General features: G+C 44.7%; 1 protein-coding gene across 1 annotated transcript; it reads right to left on the bottom strand.

Annotated features, from left to right (window-relative positions):
- Positions 1-259: 259 nt before the first annotated feature.
- On the bottom strand, positions 260-16809 carry fignl2 (fidgetin like 2). Its single transcript, XM_070839795.1, has 3 exons — positions 16704-16809; positions 15017-15157; positions 260-4915 (listed from the first exon to the last, which is right to left on the bottom strand). The coding sequence occupies exons 2-3, from the start codon at positions 15039-15041 to the stop codon at positions 2877-2879; spliced, it is 2064 nt and encodes a 687-aa protein (XP_070695896.1). The 5' UTR covers positions 15042-15157; positions 16704-16809; the 3' UTR covers positions 260-2876.
- Between the last annotated feature and the right edge of the window lie 1766 nt (positions 16810-18575).

Below are 18575 nucleotides of genomic sequence, written 5' to 3'. Positions count from 1 at the left end.
AATCCTAAACCTCGTGATGTAGTTTTTTGTGTTTCTACATTAAGTAATTTAGCAATCAGTTTAAGTAACCGTGCTGACCTTAACACTGGGGTCAAGTCAGGGTACAGACTCAGAAACAGAAGGTAAGCACCACCATCATGTAATTTCTGCACTCTGGTCAATTGCAGTCTCTTAACTGCTGAAATCAGAGGAAAAAAAAAAATCAAAGTAATAACCGCAGTGCAATATTGACAAATTCTGTTTATTATTGTGTGATACTCTTCTCTTAAAATACAGTCTTTTCTGAGGTAGACCATTACAGTTCAAGAACATTATTATCATTTTTAAAACAGACATCAAAAAAGACATGAAATAAATACTTTCATGTACAATATGCCGCAAAAATGAGGTAGAAATGGTTACAGAAAATGTACAATAACCAAGAACAACGTTACCGCGATAACAGAGCAAAAAAATTTAAAAAATAAAAGCTTGTTTTGTTGGACAAACTGTTGGGAGTAGCGGGAACAACAAATCAAAACACTGTAAGTATTTGTACCTCTAAGACATCATTATCACCTCTTTTCTGTAATTACCTGTGAATAATCGCTAGCGTTCTCTAGACCGTGCCGCTTGGGGCAGGGATTGTTCTGTAATTTGTGTTTTGGGTTTGTGAGACAGTGATCAGTATGCACAGCGGGGGTCACTCTGATTGATCTGGCTGTATGGCATGACTGAAGCCACCAGCTGGAGAGGGACGGCTGCACTGTGATATAGGGTTGCTGGACATCAATCAGACCACTTCCACTCCAGAGGAATCGGTATAAGGGAAGGGTGAGGTGGTGGGGGTGTGGGGGGAGGATACCGCGCCACATGGCCACTGGGGTTCGTGGCCAGGGGGCAATCCAATCTAATGAGATTGCATTGGGGAGAGAGAAAAAGAGAAAAATAATGACGAGGAAGGAGGGAGGGAGGGAGGGAGGGATAGAGGGGGGAAAGGGCGGTAGGAAATATTACATCATTCTGTTTATACCTCCTTAGGACCATGGCAACAGTGCAACCTCTGTACCTGCAGTCCAGTGACCAGGTTTTTCCAGCTTGTTAAAACAGAGCTGTGTGACTGCTGGAAAAGGGCAGATTTGTCTGGATTGTCTACATGTTGGGTTCATCTGCAATATGTACACATTGGCTGTGAATTTCTAAACTTTGGGATTTGCTGAAAGCTACATATAACGGCAATTTATTCTTTATTTTTTTGCATCTGTGTTTTTGTTCGTTGTCTTTTTGGAAGGTATTTTGTGCTCAGATGTTCACCGTGTATGATTGTGTGCGTTATATTTACATTTTCAAAATGGTATTTTACAGCCAAACTATAAAAAGCAGACATGCATATACAGGATATGTAAACAAGAATATTTGCAGGCAGTTTGTCCAACAAAAAAAAGCAATATTTTCTGTTTTCTACATAGCATTTCTTGAAGACAATCATCACTCCACCATAGACTACAATAAAAAATAAAGGGTAAAAGAACAGAAAAGAAAATGTATTTATATATTCATATATAATAATACATGGATTTATGGCATCAAATATCCTTTGAAATACCTGAATTACATTCAATGTTACTCTTTGTAGCATATTCAAGTTTCTCTCCCGAGGTAAAAGCCCAGTTGTAGTGGGTATTACAAGACTGTCAGGTTTCTCCTCGCTCCTTTATCTCGCTTTGCGCCAATCTCTACTAAGACCCTAAGATTACATACATTCTTTAATTTTATATTTCTGAGGTAAAGAAATTCTTCCTGAGCATTTCAAACAAGACTACATACTAAGAAAACAAAAGGAGTACGCGAATTAGAAAACAGACACGCTGTGGGAGAAGCTGGGTGTGCAGGCGGGTACGTTTTGTTCTATGAGTGGGATTCTCAGGAAAACTGCAGGCGACGAGGAATCTGAGATCAAGAATAAATCTATGGTGAAGATAAGGACAAAAACACTAAAATAATAAAGCAAGTCGTCCATGAAATCGTACCATTTTAAAGTGTGAGTGTAGTACTATTGGTGAGTTACGTGAAAATACATGTGAAGTATTTCTCCAACAAAGCATGTTGAGTGTAACTGCAAGGTTTTATTAGAACAACTGGACTCCTGGAAAGGACAGCAGCACGGTCCCATTTAATAACAGTTCTTTGATTTTCCTTTTTTTCCCCAGAAAAGTTACAACTAACTGTTCAGATTTGGTGAGAGGCTATTGAGATAGTTTCATTTACTGTGAGGACAAGTCTTTTGAGAAATCACTGCTGATTATGTATTTGGTTTGATGTGTTTTTGGTCAGAAACTGCGATTTGTTGAAATGTTGCTTATCCCAAACCCTTCCTACTGAATAATTAGTGACAATCCAATGACTAAATCAACATTAGGATAACATGGAGGTGGACTGGCAATAAATAGGATCCTGAGAGTAGCAGTCAAAGGGGGGATTTTCCAAACCCTGATTATCCATAATCTTGGACCACGTCACCTAGCAACAAATAATTGATTTTGTCCTGGACCAAGGCTAATCAGGATCTCCGAGAGTATCCAAATAGTATATAATCTGATTTCCCGATTGGCCAAAAGACTAAAACACTACCCCACTCACCAAGGCCTATTCATCTTTCTTTTCTTTGGGAAAAATAAAATATTGCGGATATTCATACGAAAACAAAAGCAGCACACCATGGCATGCTTCTGCCAGTAAAACAACTTTGTCAGCTCTCCTGTATCGTTGAGCTTGTCTGGCTCTTTTGGCTGCAGTAACTGTAATTACAAAACAACAACGTAACATTCCCAAAGCTTTCCATGTCGAAGCACAGACAGGGTCTTGACGCAGTCCGAGTGCAGTGACTGGCTGCTTTCTCAGTGGTTATACATCTTGCTCCACTCAATAGAAGTGTCCAGTTCTTTTGTGGTGGTGTGTGGGCGCACCTTGCAGAAGGCATTCTCAAAGTCTGTGAAGGCTGGGGGTTTGGAGGATGTGGGGAGGCCATGCATGGCCCCAGTGGGGGAGGACGCTGAGGAGACTGCCTGCTGACTGAGCTGAAGCAGCTCCCACACTGAGAAGCCCTCTGTGCGTTGCAGCACTGCACTCAGCTCCCTCTCACTGAGGCTGAAGCCCTGGGGTGACAGCGCCTGCAGCAGCACCTGCCTGCGCATACCCACATCTGGCAGGCCGACGTGATACCGCTTGGCAAAGCTCCGATGAACTGCATCTTGCAGCAGATCTGGCCTGCCAGTAGCACAGACGAGAATCACCAGACCTGTGGTCCCCACCTGGGCTTTCTCCAGGGTGGTGAGCAGTGTCTGCCTCAGCCCCTCCTCCTCCATGGCCTCCACCTGGCTGAGCAGCACCACTGACGGCTGGCGAGTCACTGCCACTTGCAAAAGAGCCCCCAAAATGTGCTCAGCCTCTGCCTTCCCTTTAGAGGCCAGCATGGCTCCACTCAGTCGGTAGAAGGAAGCCCCCAGCTGTGAAGCCAAAGAACGAGTCAACGTCGTCTTACCCCCTCCGCGGGGGCCAAACAGCAGAACGGTTCTTGGTGGTCGCACCACTGGACTGGGCCTCAACACGGGCCACAGAAGGTCCTCCTCCAGGGCAGTCTTCACATGTGTGAGCCCAGCCAGCTCGCCCCAGCCCAGTGCAGGGCTGCAGTCCAGTAACTCCCCATTGACAAGGTCCAACAGTCTGGGATCTGTGCTCTTCATAGTCTCAACAGTGGGAGCACACAATGGAGGGCGCTTATGGGCCTGGGAGCGGTGCTGCTGCTGCTGCTGGATGAAGCCCTGCTCTGCTACAGCATTCTCCCCAGTCATGCCTGCTGGAGGGCTGTACTCCCCTGCTGCCCCGTACTGAGGAGACACCAGCGGCTGAGAGGAGGGCTTACTGGGCTTGAAGGTTTGAGGGTCTGTGCTGCCTGAATTGCTGAAGCCATTTCCCCGGCACTCTGTTTTGTCATTCACACTGTAAGGTGAGTTTCCTCCCGCCTTCAGAGGGTCATAGCCATATTTCCCGTATCGAGACCCGTCACCATTCTCGTCATCGTCTACTCTCATCTCGAATGCTTTTCTTTTTAATGTCCCTCCAGACTCGGATGTCCCAAGGTTGGTGCTCTGGTAACTATAGCTGCCTCCTACCACTGTGGGCCTTGAGGGAACTGAAGTAGGGGCTGGTAGACCTGAGGGCAAGTAAGTTGCAGAGGGGTGGCTGTAGCTGGGAGCAAGGCTGGTTTGGGGAGGGTATGTGCTAGTGGGGTAATTATAGACAGGTGTGGTAGGGCTGTAGCTGGGCACCAGAGTGGGGGTGGATTGGAGAGAGTGGAGGGAGGCAGGGGGAAGTGCTGCACCGGGTTGGGGACAGTACCCTGAGGAAAGATAGGTGCCATTGTAACTCGAGGGGTACTCGCTGGAGCCACTGCAGGAGCTGCTGCCACTGTAGCCAGAGTCTGAGAGGTTACTGTTCACCACCGACACACTGCTAACCCCTGGAGGGCCTGCAGATGTGGCTACAACCTTGGACCCTGAGAGGCTGTCATGGCCTCCAGGGGGCACCAGGGAATAGGAGGCATCAGTGCTGTGCGTTAGCGGCCAGGGCTCCAGCTCCGTCTTGAGTGCCCCAAAGGCCACAGGCTCTGGGTAGGTGCCGACAGTAGGCGGCCGGTCATATGGGGAGTCCAGCACGCCAGAATACTTCTCAGCGTAGCGCTTCAACAGGTTGGAGGCTGTGAGAGCAGAGATGTCGTCATTGGCCCAGGCGTAGTTGTAGGAGCCGCGGCTTCGCCCAGCGAAGAATTCCGACTTGTGGGCCGGAGAGGAGGTGGTGGAGGAGACGTCCAGGTGCTGCTCAGGCCACTGGCTGAGAGGCTGGGCATGCTCTGGGTTCCAGTGCATCTTTAATAGGCCTAAACAAAGAAACACACAGGGCAACCAGGTTATAATTTTCCTCTAATTACAATTATGTCAGAAAATAGGACATTTATGGCATAGGACTGATTATATATATTAAAGAACTTTGGTAGAAAATTGAGGTTTACAGCTTTGTGGTCATGATATGAATCCATTTGGCTCCATATAGCACTTAACCAATTAAGGAATCTGTTAATAAAGTACTATATGGGCCCAAATGGATTCATATCATGTGACTGGAAAATACGGAACTATTTTTCTTCCTCCCACAATCTGCTTTGATGAAATTTTTAGATATATATTGTTTATTTATCAAGAGTTTCTCACAGAGTAGACAAACGGTTTGAATCGCAGGAAGATCAACACCCCCTTTAAATGAAAATAACAGTATACATTCAGCTTGATGAAGATTAGTAAACCAGACAGATTGTAGACACTCTTCCATGACTGTTTTTCTTACTATCCTCTGCATAGTGACACATGGTCTGACCCCTCCTCTCAAAGCAGCCAGAAAAGAAGAAATGGCCTTTCCTCTGTTTGGAAAGGAATCTTTTTCAGCGTTACCATCATGCATTTTAGCAGAGGAGCTCAAATTTCCCAGAGAGGAGAGGAAGGTAAAGGCGAGAAAGAGAAAGAGAGTGAAAGCAGATCGTTCGGCCGGATGTGTTGTTTTGCAGTCTCCAAGCTTATAGAGTAGCGTTAAGATCCCACTACTATTCCCTGTGCTGCTAACATCTGCAGGTCTCCCAGAGGAGCTATTGTTATCTCCCTGTGCATGTTGCTCTGAATGCCTGCTCTCTTCGCCCTGCACCCCCACCTACCACCCACCAATACACCCACCCACAGCACACCAGAGCTCCAAAGGCCCAGTGGCCGGCTGGACAGAGGGAGGGAGGGAGGGAAGGAGGGAGAGTTGTGTGCATGTGGACAGTGGAGTGAAGAGAGTGAGAAAGAAAGAAAGAAAGAAAGAAAGACGAAAAGAAAAAGAAAAAGAAAGGGGGGGTTGGGTTTGAAATTTCAGCATAGTGTGCTATTCATCAGCACAGTCTCCCATGGAACATTGGGAAAGTGGAATGTCTGTTCCTCTGGCTGACTTCAGCACTGGCCGAGGTGTGATTGATCATGGCTGCTACTCGCCGAGCACACTGCCGAGCTAACAGGGGAGAGGGGCAGTCGGAAAAGAGATTTTGCTCCATGAATTGTTTTCCCTCCATGTCACCTCATACAAAAGGCCTTATTTTCCAGTAAAACATTTGACTGGCATCCCTTCTGAAATGTTTGGAGCGTGCACATGCTTGACAGTCTAAAGACTCCTCTGCTTAAATGTGTAACGCATCGGCAAAATTTTGTTTACTCTCTCATGCCCATTTTATTGTGTTATATTATTGTCTGTATGTTCAACTGTCAAAACTGTCAAATTTAAGAGTTAAGATTTATGCGTGTATTTACCAAAGATATCAAAATATTATAGTTGACCGGCCGGTAGCGCAGTGGATAATTGCGCATGCCATCGGCCTGGGGAACCTGGGTTCGACTCCCTCCTAGTCCTGGCTACCAAAAATGGGCGAGGGTTGCGTCAGGAAGGGCATCCGGTGTAAAAAAAAAAAAACAAACGCCAAAATCTACAAGCGGATCATCTGCTGTGGCGACCCCAGACGGGAGCAGCCAGAAAAAGGACAACATCAAAATATTATAGTTGAAGAATTGTCTATTTCATGAAGACTTGTGCTACCGCTTGCTGAGGCATTAGCTTGACATTCCACACATAACTTAGCATTATTGAACTGTCACAATTTACCCTGAGGTGAGGACTACTCCAGCCAGAAACAGGGAGGTAAAAAGGAATATAGCAAAAGCCGTCTCTCCTCCTTCCCTTCAGTAGATGCCTGATGATTCATTATTCATGGCTGTCTGTGTGTGTGGAGCCAGGTTTCTTATTGCCATTTAAATCAAATCTCAATATCTACAGCCTGTGATTCTGCCGCTGTGCTCCCACTATCTAGCTCACTCCTAAACTTTGGCCTCTTTCTTTACCCGCTTTGCAAACCTCCCCATGTGTGTTTTCAGATTACGCCTGTTATTTATTCAGTCAGATGAGACCAGCAGACCAGATGGCCATTGGATTATCATGTCCTTCATATTCAAATCCACTGCCTTAAGTTCCCAATGGCCAAACCAGTTCAAGTGCTTCCCTAAGCTTCAGTCAACCCACACAGCCCACACACCCACCACAACAATGTAAAGGAACACTCTCACACTCTGTTCGCTTGTATTTTTACAAACATAGTGAGCACATTGTCTTGTCCGCACCCAGATGACCACATATTTTTGTGGTCTGACTCGCAGGTCTTTGTCCAGGCTGCAGAAACCATATATGTCCTGCAGGCCCTTCCCATCTGCAGCCCAACCAGTTTGTGAGCAGCCCCAATAATGGGGCCTGTGTGTGACAGAGATGGATGAGAGCCCAGGGGAGCTCATAAAACCTGCAGCAGGGAGGGAGGGATGGAAGAGGGAGGGATGGAGGGAGGGAAAAAGAGTGGACAGCAGGCAGTTCGTCCTATCTAAGCGTTCTGAAGCAGACATTAGAGGACTCAGTGAGGCAGGCTAACTGCTGTCCACTCCATCATTAGAGTAGCACCAGTACAGAATGGACTCCTCTCACACAACCCCCTTGACCAACGTAATGACCAGCTGCCTATACCTGAAGAGAGAGAGTAATTACTTTAAATAAGTCTTTTAAACAGATGCAATATACTCTTTAATTCTTGCTGTATGTACACAGTGAGTTAGATGAGGTAGATTGTAGATGATAGGCTGCCATTCACCCCTGATGAACACAGCACAGTTGCACTGCAGTTTAGCCGTTTCCATGTAATTAGATCTTGCCTTCTGTTGGATTGCAGTTTTTAGAGCAGCAGCACTCCACAATAAACTGAGCAAACTCTAATCTACACGTCTGCTTAAATCAGAGCCATCATGTAGATTAATTCACTGGAGGGCCAGGAAGAAGCCTAAGATTAGAAGTAGGAAATCAGGACAATGTGGGCATGCTGTGGGTAGCAGTGTAATCATTGTGTTTCAGTTCGATGACAGATAATAAATTATCCTACAAAACATAGAAAAAGGGACAGCACACTGCTAACATCATTTGTAAATTTTGCAAGTAGTCATTTCAGCTCCAATGCTGTGACATTTCTGTTATCCGGCAACACCTCCATCAACTCCACCTCACTAATATTAGAGGAGGATTATGGATTAAAAAAAACACATTTATGAAGAATGGAAAGGATATCAGTATGTTAGAAAATGGGAATCCTGTCTTCATTCAATCATTTTGGAAGCTTTTGTTGCTGTTATCAATTTAAGTAACGCTGAACTGTGATCCACTCACAAAGGGGTTGGTAGAATATCTAATAGATTTTATCATTTATCAGTAACGCTGTTGAATTGAAATTGGTTGCGATGGCCAAGTTAAATACACATAAACATGTGACGAGACTGCTTTCTGTTGACCGATGGCCTTTCTTGGCTGCAAGGAGCTTGATAAGAACCTTGTGTGTCTGCACATGAAACTTCCCACTGTGTGTGTGTGTGTGTTTGTTCTCGGCCCCAGGAGAGACAGATGTTCTTCTGCTGACCGCCTTACTGTCTGTGCGGCCATTGTGGAGGACGGCCATCCAGCAGACGTGCGCGGCTCGGACAATCCAGTTGGCCCTGAGACAAAGCCTGAAGGATCCTATTGTCAGGGGCCTGTCTAATTATGGAAATCTTATTAATCTATTCAGCAGCAGTCCACTGACAGCTTTTGTGTCAGCCTGGGATTTATTGAGGGACCTGTGTGAGCTGCATCCTATTGTGGGAGTGCGTGATGAAGACAGTGGCATGACTCTCTTCAGCAGAAACCAGCTTTAATTTGAGGAGGCCCTAAAATTAAAATTAGACCACCTATGGCACAGGGGGAGTGCGTTAGGTTCATTTGTGATTTCTGACCTCAAATGCACAAATGTGCCATCTAAGTCACTGAATCTCATGTTGACTAGGTGAAACTGAAGTAGCTCTTTGCTTATAAAGACTGGTCATACTCTAGACTGAGTCGTGCTTTCTATAAAAGAAGTATCAGTGGGTTAGGTGAAACGTTATCTTGGCAGGAAGCCCGGAGGTGGAGGGCTCCAGTGCTGTTTCACAGCTCCCCTGAGGTTGCCTATCCCCTTCTCCCTTCCCGGCACTTTTGTTTTCCCTGCCCCTAAGAACAAAACGGACATGGATGCAACAACCCTTCTGGGACAGTGTGCTATTAAACTGTGCCGATTGTGAAGAGGCCGCTTGTAAACAAGAGCACCATGGATCAATCCAATCAGGGCTCTATTCAGGGCCGAGCGCTTCCCCCAAACCACCCAACAGAGAAAACTCCTACACCTCCACACAGCGGCATGAATTAGGGGGAGCAACGCGCTTGTACATAAACATAAGTAGCAAGCACTATCATGATGCAAACCTTCAGATGGTTGCTTAGCTGCTCAACTTCACAAGTACAAAATATACTACACCAAGAAAAAAGGCATGAATTCACAGCAGAATGAAAAGTTGTACTAAAAGTCATGACATTTATATTTTCTGAGGATAAAACTGTGCAGCCAAATCGCTCTTTCTGCTCCAAATGAATCTGCGGACCTCCAAAGTAAAATGGTCATTCTGCCTGATCGACGAGGAGCTAAAATATGTTGAAAAAAATTGTACTGTGTAAATTTAATTCATGCCAAAACGAAATTCTTGCTATGCTTCTAAACAAAACGCTGCACAGAGGGCAGTGTCAAGTTGTTTTGAGAATGCTGCTCTGGCTGTTCTGGCAGTGTGGGATTCAATTTAGACAACATTTCACAAACATCCACTTTAAAGAGAAAAGTCTGAAATGAACGCAGTTACAATAAAAAAGCGCACAACCGTAACAAAGGGGGATGACAGGCACAAAGTGGAGAGTGGGGTAGAGTGTGACAGAGAATATATCTGTGCTGATAAATCACAAACTTGATGCTCTCATGACGGCCTCAGTTGTTATATATTCAACAAGCCCAAGCTGATCGATGAGTTATTGGATGAGACTCCTGCTCGCTTGATATAAATTTGTAGAAGAAATTATGTGTTTCTTTACACGCTTTTGTGCATTTTAGACAAACATATCCCGTAAACTGCTTTAAACAATCGAGAACTGAGTTTGGTGTGCAAAGGCAGAGGCATCTGCACTCGGGATCTGTTATTTATCAGTTTGTTATTTTGATTTGTTGTTCACTCTTGAAGCCTCTTAAGTCCTCTGTTCTCAAGTTCACCGTGATTTATGATACTAATATCAAGCAGGACATTCTCACTAGGCTGCGGTCGTCCTGCCGATGAACACTACCTGGGCTGTCATAAAACCACCAATCTGAGAGGCCGGCCACATTTCACGGCGTGGCAGGTAGAGACAGTGGAAAATTGTCTCTGGATGTTCTCTCACTTTGAAATGAAATACACATTTTATCAGCTCTTGCACAGTTTGTACCATCATAATGAAAAATGATGATGAATTCCTCACATATACAATATATAATGCACATACATATACAATAATCCATATTGTGGATTTTATATATATATATATATATATATACTCATATTAGAAAATGTCAGGTTATCTCATGCAATATTACCCCGTAGATGCTGAACAGCCTCCGTTATCGTGTGGGGTATAACTGTTAAAGGAAGCTCGGGGTCAATCCTTGAGAACCTTCTCAAACTACCTTAAGACAGGGATAATGCGCACACCAGAAAATGGGGGTCATAATTTATCAGACATGCATAATTGGGCATTGCGAGGGAAAATTATTATAAATCTATGCATTAGTCACAGGGCTGCTATCAATCAAAGGAAACACAACCCACACTCCCACTCTGCCTCTTGCTCCCTCTGGCTCATCTGCTCCCTCTTTCACGGCCCTAAAAAGATGTAATAACAGAAGAGTGCGGGAGCTCTGGTGGGGAGTTTTCACACCTGCTGCCCAGAGCTCGAGCAGACGCAGCTCTTTTCAAACACGCCTCACCAGTCGAATCCCAGGAGGAAGGAGCCCATCTCCTGCAGTGGCATTGAGGGATGTCCTCTGTGTGTGCGTGTCTTTCTCTCGCGCTATTTTTTCTCTACCTTCCATTTACTGGGGATAGATCTATCTGTGCTCCATGTATCAGAGTGACAGTTTGACTTCCACTATTTTTTGTTTCATCCCCCTTTGGGAATGTTTCAGGCCTGCTGTCAGAACAGTTTTTGTCAGCATGTGCAGCTAATATGGTTTTAATAGAAGAAAAGGACAAAATTGCGTTTGAGTATTTGAGTATTTTGAAAGTATATAAAAAACTCAACAATAACATCATACTGCCTGTAATAAAATATATCAAGAATAAATGGCAATTATTGTTGTAAACCAATCGATAAACAGAATAAAAACAAGCTTCTATGTGGTAAATCTCCAACTCATTAGTGGTCAGTGAATATTCTGAGTGTCATTAAAAGTTGTGGTTTTGCAGAGTGGATGGAGAGGAGCCGTAGCCAAACTTCTTGATGGCATTTGTCAAGCATTGATTAATTGACAAACGTGTTTAGAATTGCTAATGATAGTGCAGCAAAAAGTAAATTCCCATTTGAGGCCATGCGCATTTTACAGCCCTTTTCCCAGCACTCTCCAAAACTAGAAAGCCTCCGGAATAATTGCTGGATGCGTCACTTCATGCTCGTAATTTTAGAAACAACTCCCCCATCCCCCGTGCCTGCTAACGCACGTCCACAAATGGCAGAACCCCGTCCACACCCCCTCCCCTTCAAGAAAAACAGGGTCCCTATTTTCTGTGACTGCAGGCTGGCTTTAGGTCATTGTGTCCACTAATATATCAAAGAACAGCTGTCCTAAGGCTCTGTGATGACCAATCACCCCTTCCATCTGTCTCACTCGCCCAATCTCTGCTCTATCTCCCCCTCTTCAGCTCTATCTTCTCCTTGCAATCTCCTTCTTTCCCTGCTTCTCCGCCGCCCTTATTCCCCCCATTCCCAGTGAGCATGTTGCATTCCCTCCTTTCTGTCCAAATCCCCTGGCCCCTCCAGCTTATACTCTCAGCACATGGATAGCTCTGGGATTTGTTTTCTGTTAGTACATACACAAATTAGAAAAAGCTCAATATATTCAAAAGCCACACTTGGCTCTATGGCAATGTATTTTATGATCACTGCACTACAAACACCTAAAGGCATAACAATTAAAATCTGTTATTTCTCAAGCGTAGTCATTTACTAATTAGCTGTGCTTGTGTGAAAGACGTTGTGTCTCATTGTCGAGCTCTGAATTCTGCTGCCTCAGGAATCCAGTGAAGTGTTGCCATCCAAATGAGCCTCACCACCTTGCTTCTTAATTGGACCCTTAACGGGAGCGGAGGTCTCCTTAATGAGCTGATGAACCCTCAGAGAGACAGAGCAGAGGGCCACTGGACTCACAGGGCCCAGGGTCCCTAACCTTCTTTTCTTGTGGACACAGACGCAAACATACACACACACACACACACACACACACTGGGGGCTAATTAGAGCCCATTCACACCCTGCACTAATGATCCTGGCTCTTATTCACACACACTTTAGCAGGCTGTGTGTTTACTAAAGGGCCTCACAGGCCCCTCCACTGCACCACTCATACCACTCTGCCTACAATAGAGATAGACACTGGTGCGGCCCTCCAACCTGCTCCTTCAGGGACCAGGATGAGATCTGCGCCTTCTTTTTTCTATACAAACTACTTCATGACTTAACCAAGTCATTCACAAAGACACTTACACAAAACATAAAAACAGAGCCAGAGAGAGAAAGGAGAGGGAGAGAGGTCAGTCAGAGGAGAGCTATAAAAACTGCCAGAACTGGAGTCCTGTGTGTAGTTGCTCTGTGTGTGTGTGTGTGTGTGTGTGTGTGTGTGCCGTTTTAAAAGAAAAGGTATCGCTACACCAGCGGGGGCCCCCAGCAACAAGAGTTAGGGCACTCCTGGGTTGGCGGCCTGGGACTGATTTAAGAGTGTGTTTGAAGTGCAGATTACAGACTCTTTGCACCAAATCCCTCCAGGAGTATCCATGGCCCCTGGAATCTCTCTCAGGTTTCTTCTCAGGTCCGGCCATGGAGGCTCGCCCCAGCTTGAAGTCCTCTGGACTGGCCGGAGACGAGGACCCAGGCAGGACATGCCGGAGAAGAGTGAGACACACACTGGCTGATCTAAGTCACTGAGACCAGATTTGTAAGAGGAGTCCTGATAAGAAAGCCTTAGGTGTGTTGGTGGATGCACATGTCCTAACCGTGTGTCGCCATGTGTGCGTTTATACAGCGGGATCCATCTATAAGCAGGGGCAGAAATGCCTACAGCAAGAGTCAGAAGTAGCGTTGGGAAGTGGGAATGCTCCACATTCCCACAAAGAGCATTCCAACATGAAGGTGAGAGTCTTCACATGTCCTGCACATATGTTAAGTCACTACCTAACATTGCCGTGTGCGCTTACACGTTCCCTCTGTCTACATACACGCACACTGGCAGGTTGTTCTGAAACGATCTCAGCCCTACAGAAGCTCTGCAGAACAGAGCCACTCTGTACATGAAAGAGCAGAAGAAGAGCAGATGAAAACCAGCATTGTGCATCCTCATTATAAAAGCAACTCACACAGAAGCTAATACGTAGTGTGCTGGAAGATTCCCATGAATTACCCGCAGTGTGCCAGCTCTGAAGGCATGCTAACTATTCCACCAGCAGTTTGTGACATTCTTGGACGTGCTGTCAACTTTAGCAGCAGGGAGAGTATGTTCAGTCAGTATGGACTAACAGGGTGCAGGGAGCTGATGGAATGACCATTTTAACAGGTCTGGACGGGGAGCAACACAAGCATGTGTGCACGTTCTTGCAAATTCATGATCTATCAGTGTAGCAACTCAACAAGATTGAGTTTACAGCTGTAAACATCTTTGAGTGGGAAAAAAACATAAAAAAGCATAACATGTTCTGGGAGAACTGGCACTCAATCAAGCAAGAGACACTTGTGAGAAGACATGTTTCATAACAAGACATAAGGTCAACTACTTATTCTGCTGGAAACAATTCGAAATTCCATTCATCTGATGAGTGGTCAAATACTAACATTGGCTATTTCAAGGGTGAAATTTACAAAAAGCAAACAAAGTGTCATTACTGTCAAACATCTGCTCATGAAACTTGAATCAGGCTGTTTCGCCCAGTTTGGATTCTCACACCCACACACTTGCCTTACACTGCTTCTGCAATCTATTTTTTGGATGCTAAGAAAACTAATGCAAAGTTTTTGATTGTCCATTACGAAGTAACACTTTTTAAATATACCATTCTGTTTGATTTCTCCCTCTTTTCTTGTAACTGTCATGCCGATAATGCTCCTTTGAGGCGAGTTAAAGAGCTGGGAAAAAAGGGCTCTTGAGACCGAGGCCACGGAGGCAGCCCCATGCTGGCCTGCAAACAATGCTGTTTTGGAGAGCCACAGCACTGGACTCAAATGAAACCTGGTGGGAGGGTGCAAAGGGGGGAGGCCAAAACTGGACACGTCAGTTATTAGGTCAGCATTGAAGGGAGAAAGGGGGGGGGGGGGGGGGGGGGGGGGGGGGGCTGGAGGCAGCGTGTGTGGTGGAAAGTCCTGAGCTGTACTGGTAAAATGACACTGGCAGAACCGAGGGGTTTCTGCTGCTTAAACCATCAGCCCTCCAGCCTCCCTCTGTCCCTCTTCCTTCTCCCAACTGTGTCTTCCGCCCAGTGATGAAACATTCAGACAGGGCCAGTGCCCAGGGTTTAGCATTTCCACAGTGCACGTCAAGGAAAAAGTCAGGTTTCTGCACCAAGGCTTGCACATTTTCACAGGTACCTGTGTATTTTCCCTCTGTTTGCAAACTACAGAACACAGTGTCCACTCCTGCTTATTTTTGGAGTGGGGGCTCATTGATTCAGGCAAAGTCCAACTACGTCAAATGGGGCTGTTCAGTGTGACATGCAGAAGGGTAGAGAGGAAAAGTGGGTAGTGTACTCACTATAGGGGACAATAGGACTCAGCATTCTGTGGGGCTGGTCTCAGTAAGGAGGAATGCTGTTTTGTGAATGCCAGCTAAGGTTAGCGTCCGTCCGGCTGTAGTCCATCACTAGCATGAGCTCACACTGACAACAGAACAGCCCTGAAAGAGAAAGAGAGAGAGAGAGAGAGGAGAGGCAGTTACAGGCTGCTGCACAATGTCTGGACAAACACTCACATGTCAACCAACCCTTTCACACAAGCTCACACGGCAACACACACCTAAACACACACACAAACACGCAGACCAGAATTCACTCAGAGTATGATAGAATTACTGACCAACCTGAGAACCCTATCAGTGTAACAAAAACAGAGTTCGCACACACACACGTGCACTCTCACACGCGCACACATGCACACGCACGCACACACACAGTCTGCCAAATTGACGCACACAAGGGTATTCATTATAGAGAGGCATTAAGCTGATTGTGAAGCTGCGTTCAGCCTCTAAAGAGGGCTTTCTAAATCTGCCTCACAAAAAGACTCATGCATACCATTACTCTGTGCACTGGGGCAATAAAGACTGCATTCTTAGGAGACCAAACATTTTTGGAGCTGCATAAGCAAAAATACAGAGGAAATGTTTCCTGTAATTGCAAAGTTTTACATTTCAAGTTATCTAAATGAATACACTTCTGTTTGAGGTGTATTGAAAACTGAAATTATTCTTTTCAAAAAAAGAAAAAAAAAAAAATTAATTTAGCTTATTTCAGTTTGTCTATTTTCAAAGATGAGGAAAATTAAATATAGTCTCTCTTTTGGTTTGATTTGTAAATGTCATATTTTAATCATGCAAAGATTAAAGACACTTTAATCCTCCAGTTTCTATTGTTTTATTCTGTTATGTGGCACCTCTCTGAGTAAAACCATGAGATTAAAAAAAACTGTCCAAAAATCTGTTATTTCTCAATTGTGTGGACACCAAAACACAATTTTTATCGGCATTGGTGCTAACAAACTTTTATGTAAAAACAATTGAGATAATTGAAAAGGTTTTCCAGTTTTTAAAAAAATCTGTGAAAACATTTTAACCACATATGTAAATGTTTTCATACTTATGCAGTCCACCTATCAGAAAATGTGAAGCTACTATCTATTGAAAAATAAAATCACATGCAAAACGTCATACAATCTCATTGTAAAGCAACTTAATAGTAGTTACCAGTAGCAATGCAACATTATGACATTCACTGCCTTTGCACATTATTACAGTTGTCACAGAGATTCTGTATCTAATATTACTGTCTGTAACCAATTTACACTCACTCATGTCCCCGGACACCAACAGGCTTCACATACAGCACTGCCTCCGACTACGACCACCTCTGCTCTAACTGACAGTCAACTTTTAACACTCAGCCCAGAATAACTAACTACACTACAGAAGCAAACCACAGCTTCCACTTAAAACAAACACAGCTCTGTCCTTGCACAGTTCAGAGAGAGGCTGAGAGAGGAAAGCAGAATTTGGAAGAGGGAAACGTCTCATGGTCAGTGGCCAAAGAGGAGAGCTGCTACAACACGATCCGCTCTAGTCCTCCTCCAACTTCAGCCAGCCTACGCAGCCAAGTCAACCAGCAGAGAGAGCAGCGGGCTATGACAGCAGATCAACACAGTGATGCAGAGAAGACAGGCAGCCTTACCTATTCATGCCTGCGTGTCCTCCATCAGATCTGAAAGCGGTATGATAATCCCTGGAGCAGACCAGACTCGTGTGTGCACTGCTATGCTTTTTTTCCACATATGGGACACAACTCCACTCTGGCTCTCTCTCTCCCTCCCTCCCTCTGCCTCTCTCTCTTTCTCTCTCTCTCTCTCTGGCCAGTGACAACAGAGTGAGCACTCAGCTCCCCTCCCCCATGAATCTCCCATCCCCCTCTCCCTCCCCTTCTTCTCTCTCTTTATGCTAAAAGTATTTAAGTAGGGAGAGAGAGAGCAATGAGGGGAGGGCAGCAGAGAGGGTAGGGGACTGACCAATCCTACTTTGAAAGAGAGAGAGGGCAATCATGCTTAAGCTTGGACACAGGGGACAGTGCAGAGAGAGTTTTGGGTTGGAGGGAAATGACCAGGGTGCGTTTGGTTAGCCCCTTCAGGATTAAAAAAGGAGCTGAAGAAACAGTGGTCAGATTGTGGGGAGAACTCTCTGAGGAACAATGTGCTATTTCTCTCTCTGACTGACTAAAACAGATGAATGTATTAAATGTCATCATTTACTCATTACTTATCAGTCATTAAAAAGTAATTACATTACTTAACTAATTACTCCATGTCAGAAAAAACAAGTTACAGTATTTGTTACACATCTTTGTCATTATTAGGTTCAGCTCCTTCAAAGATGCCCTCCAGCAATTCCAAAGGTGCCACACCCACATGTCACACCTTCTGTATGTGGCACGTTTAAAAAGAGAAAACAAACAATGTGGTTTAGCAAGCAGCCAGGAGACTGATTAACAGTAAGCTCAGATTGCTCTCCAGACACCAGCATCCAGTGGTCACTGTAATACACTGTAATATCACCACGGTGCTCTTCTACCAAAGCCCAGTCACTCATTACATTTATGGTGGGAAGAGTGTCGAAGTGCAAACTCAACAAGGGTCAGCAATCTTCTTCAAAACAATTTATATAGTGGTGTGAAAAAAAAAGTTATGGGTGCAAGCGGGTGCAAAGTAACAACAAATTGATGATTTACTTCAACCAAGAAAAGTGTCTTCCATTGAGGGACTTCATAAAAACTTGTTTTGCAGGATGTAGCAGTGCACACTTTGGCATCGTCCATGACCGTGATCTTGTCAGGTTAAGGTTTTGCTGGGAAAACTGACTGGAGTGTAGCCGTAGTGTGTTCAGCGCTGCCGCTGGTGGCAGGAATATATATAAAGGAGACCAGTTTTTATTCAGTTGTATTGTTGTTATACAGATTGAGACATTGCAGTGCATTACTGCTGCACGCCACTCTTTTTTTACGTCGTTTTTTCCTACCTAAAAGTCACCAAAAGGGTTGCCTGCCATCTGATGAGTTTTTTCAACATTTGCCCCCTGATGTTTTTTACAGCTGAAATGTTGTGTTCCAGGAAATGGCACCAAAATCTCTGAGTTCCCAACTCTGAACAAAACATACTGATTCCTGAATTTAGGTTTACCAGTGGCTAGCAAGTCTGTTAAGAAGAGAAAACATACGAATAAGTCAATCTTGAGAGTTACTGGAAGGTGTAGTTCTCCTTTTGTGGTTAAAGCTAGCCACACCCATACATCACCAGCACAGTAACACATTAAACCTGTTTTAAATGTATCAACCTCTGATCCAACTCTTGGCAATATGACAAAGCCAACTCCCCCGTTGAAGAAATGAAGCCTTACTGGGATTGGTAACCATTATTTAATTAATTTCAATCTGTTTAACTTTGATTTAGTAAAAAAAATAACCATATTACTGTAACACTGATGATGACTGTGATACATTTAAACACAAAAGGAAGGATTCTAGTCCTTGAATAATTTTTACAAGATTAGGTTTCTG

Source organism: Pempheris klunzingeri, chromosome 11 (assembly GCF_042242105.1).
Source record: "Pempheris klunzingeri isolate RE-2024b chromosome 11, fPemKlu1.hap1, whole genome shotgun sequence".
Classification (NCBI taxonomy): Eukaryota; Metazoa; Chordata; class Actinopteri; order Acropomatiformes; family Pempheridae; genus Pempheris; species Pempheris klunzingeri.
The sequence above is the reverse complement of the archived record's forward strand: the minus strand, read 5'-3'. Positions and strand labels throughout refer to the sequence as shown.

Coding starts and splice junctions, on each gene's coding strand:
- fignl2 (XM_070839795.1), bottom strand. CDS start 15,041: ATGCTGAGTCCTATTGTCCCCTATA. Junction 4,916..15,016: donor GAGTCCTATTGTCCCCTATA/GTGAGTACACTA, acceptor TTCTTTGTTTAG/GCCTATTAAAGATGCACTGG.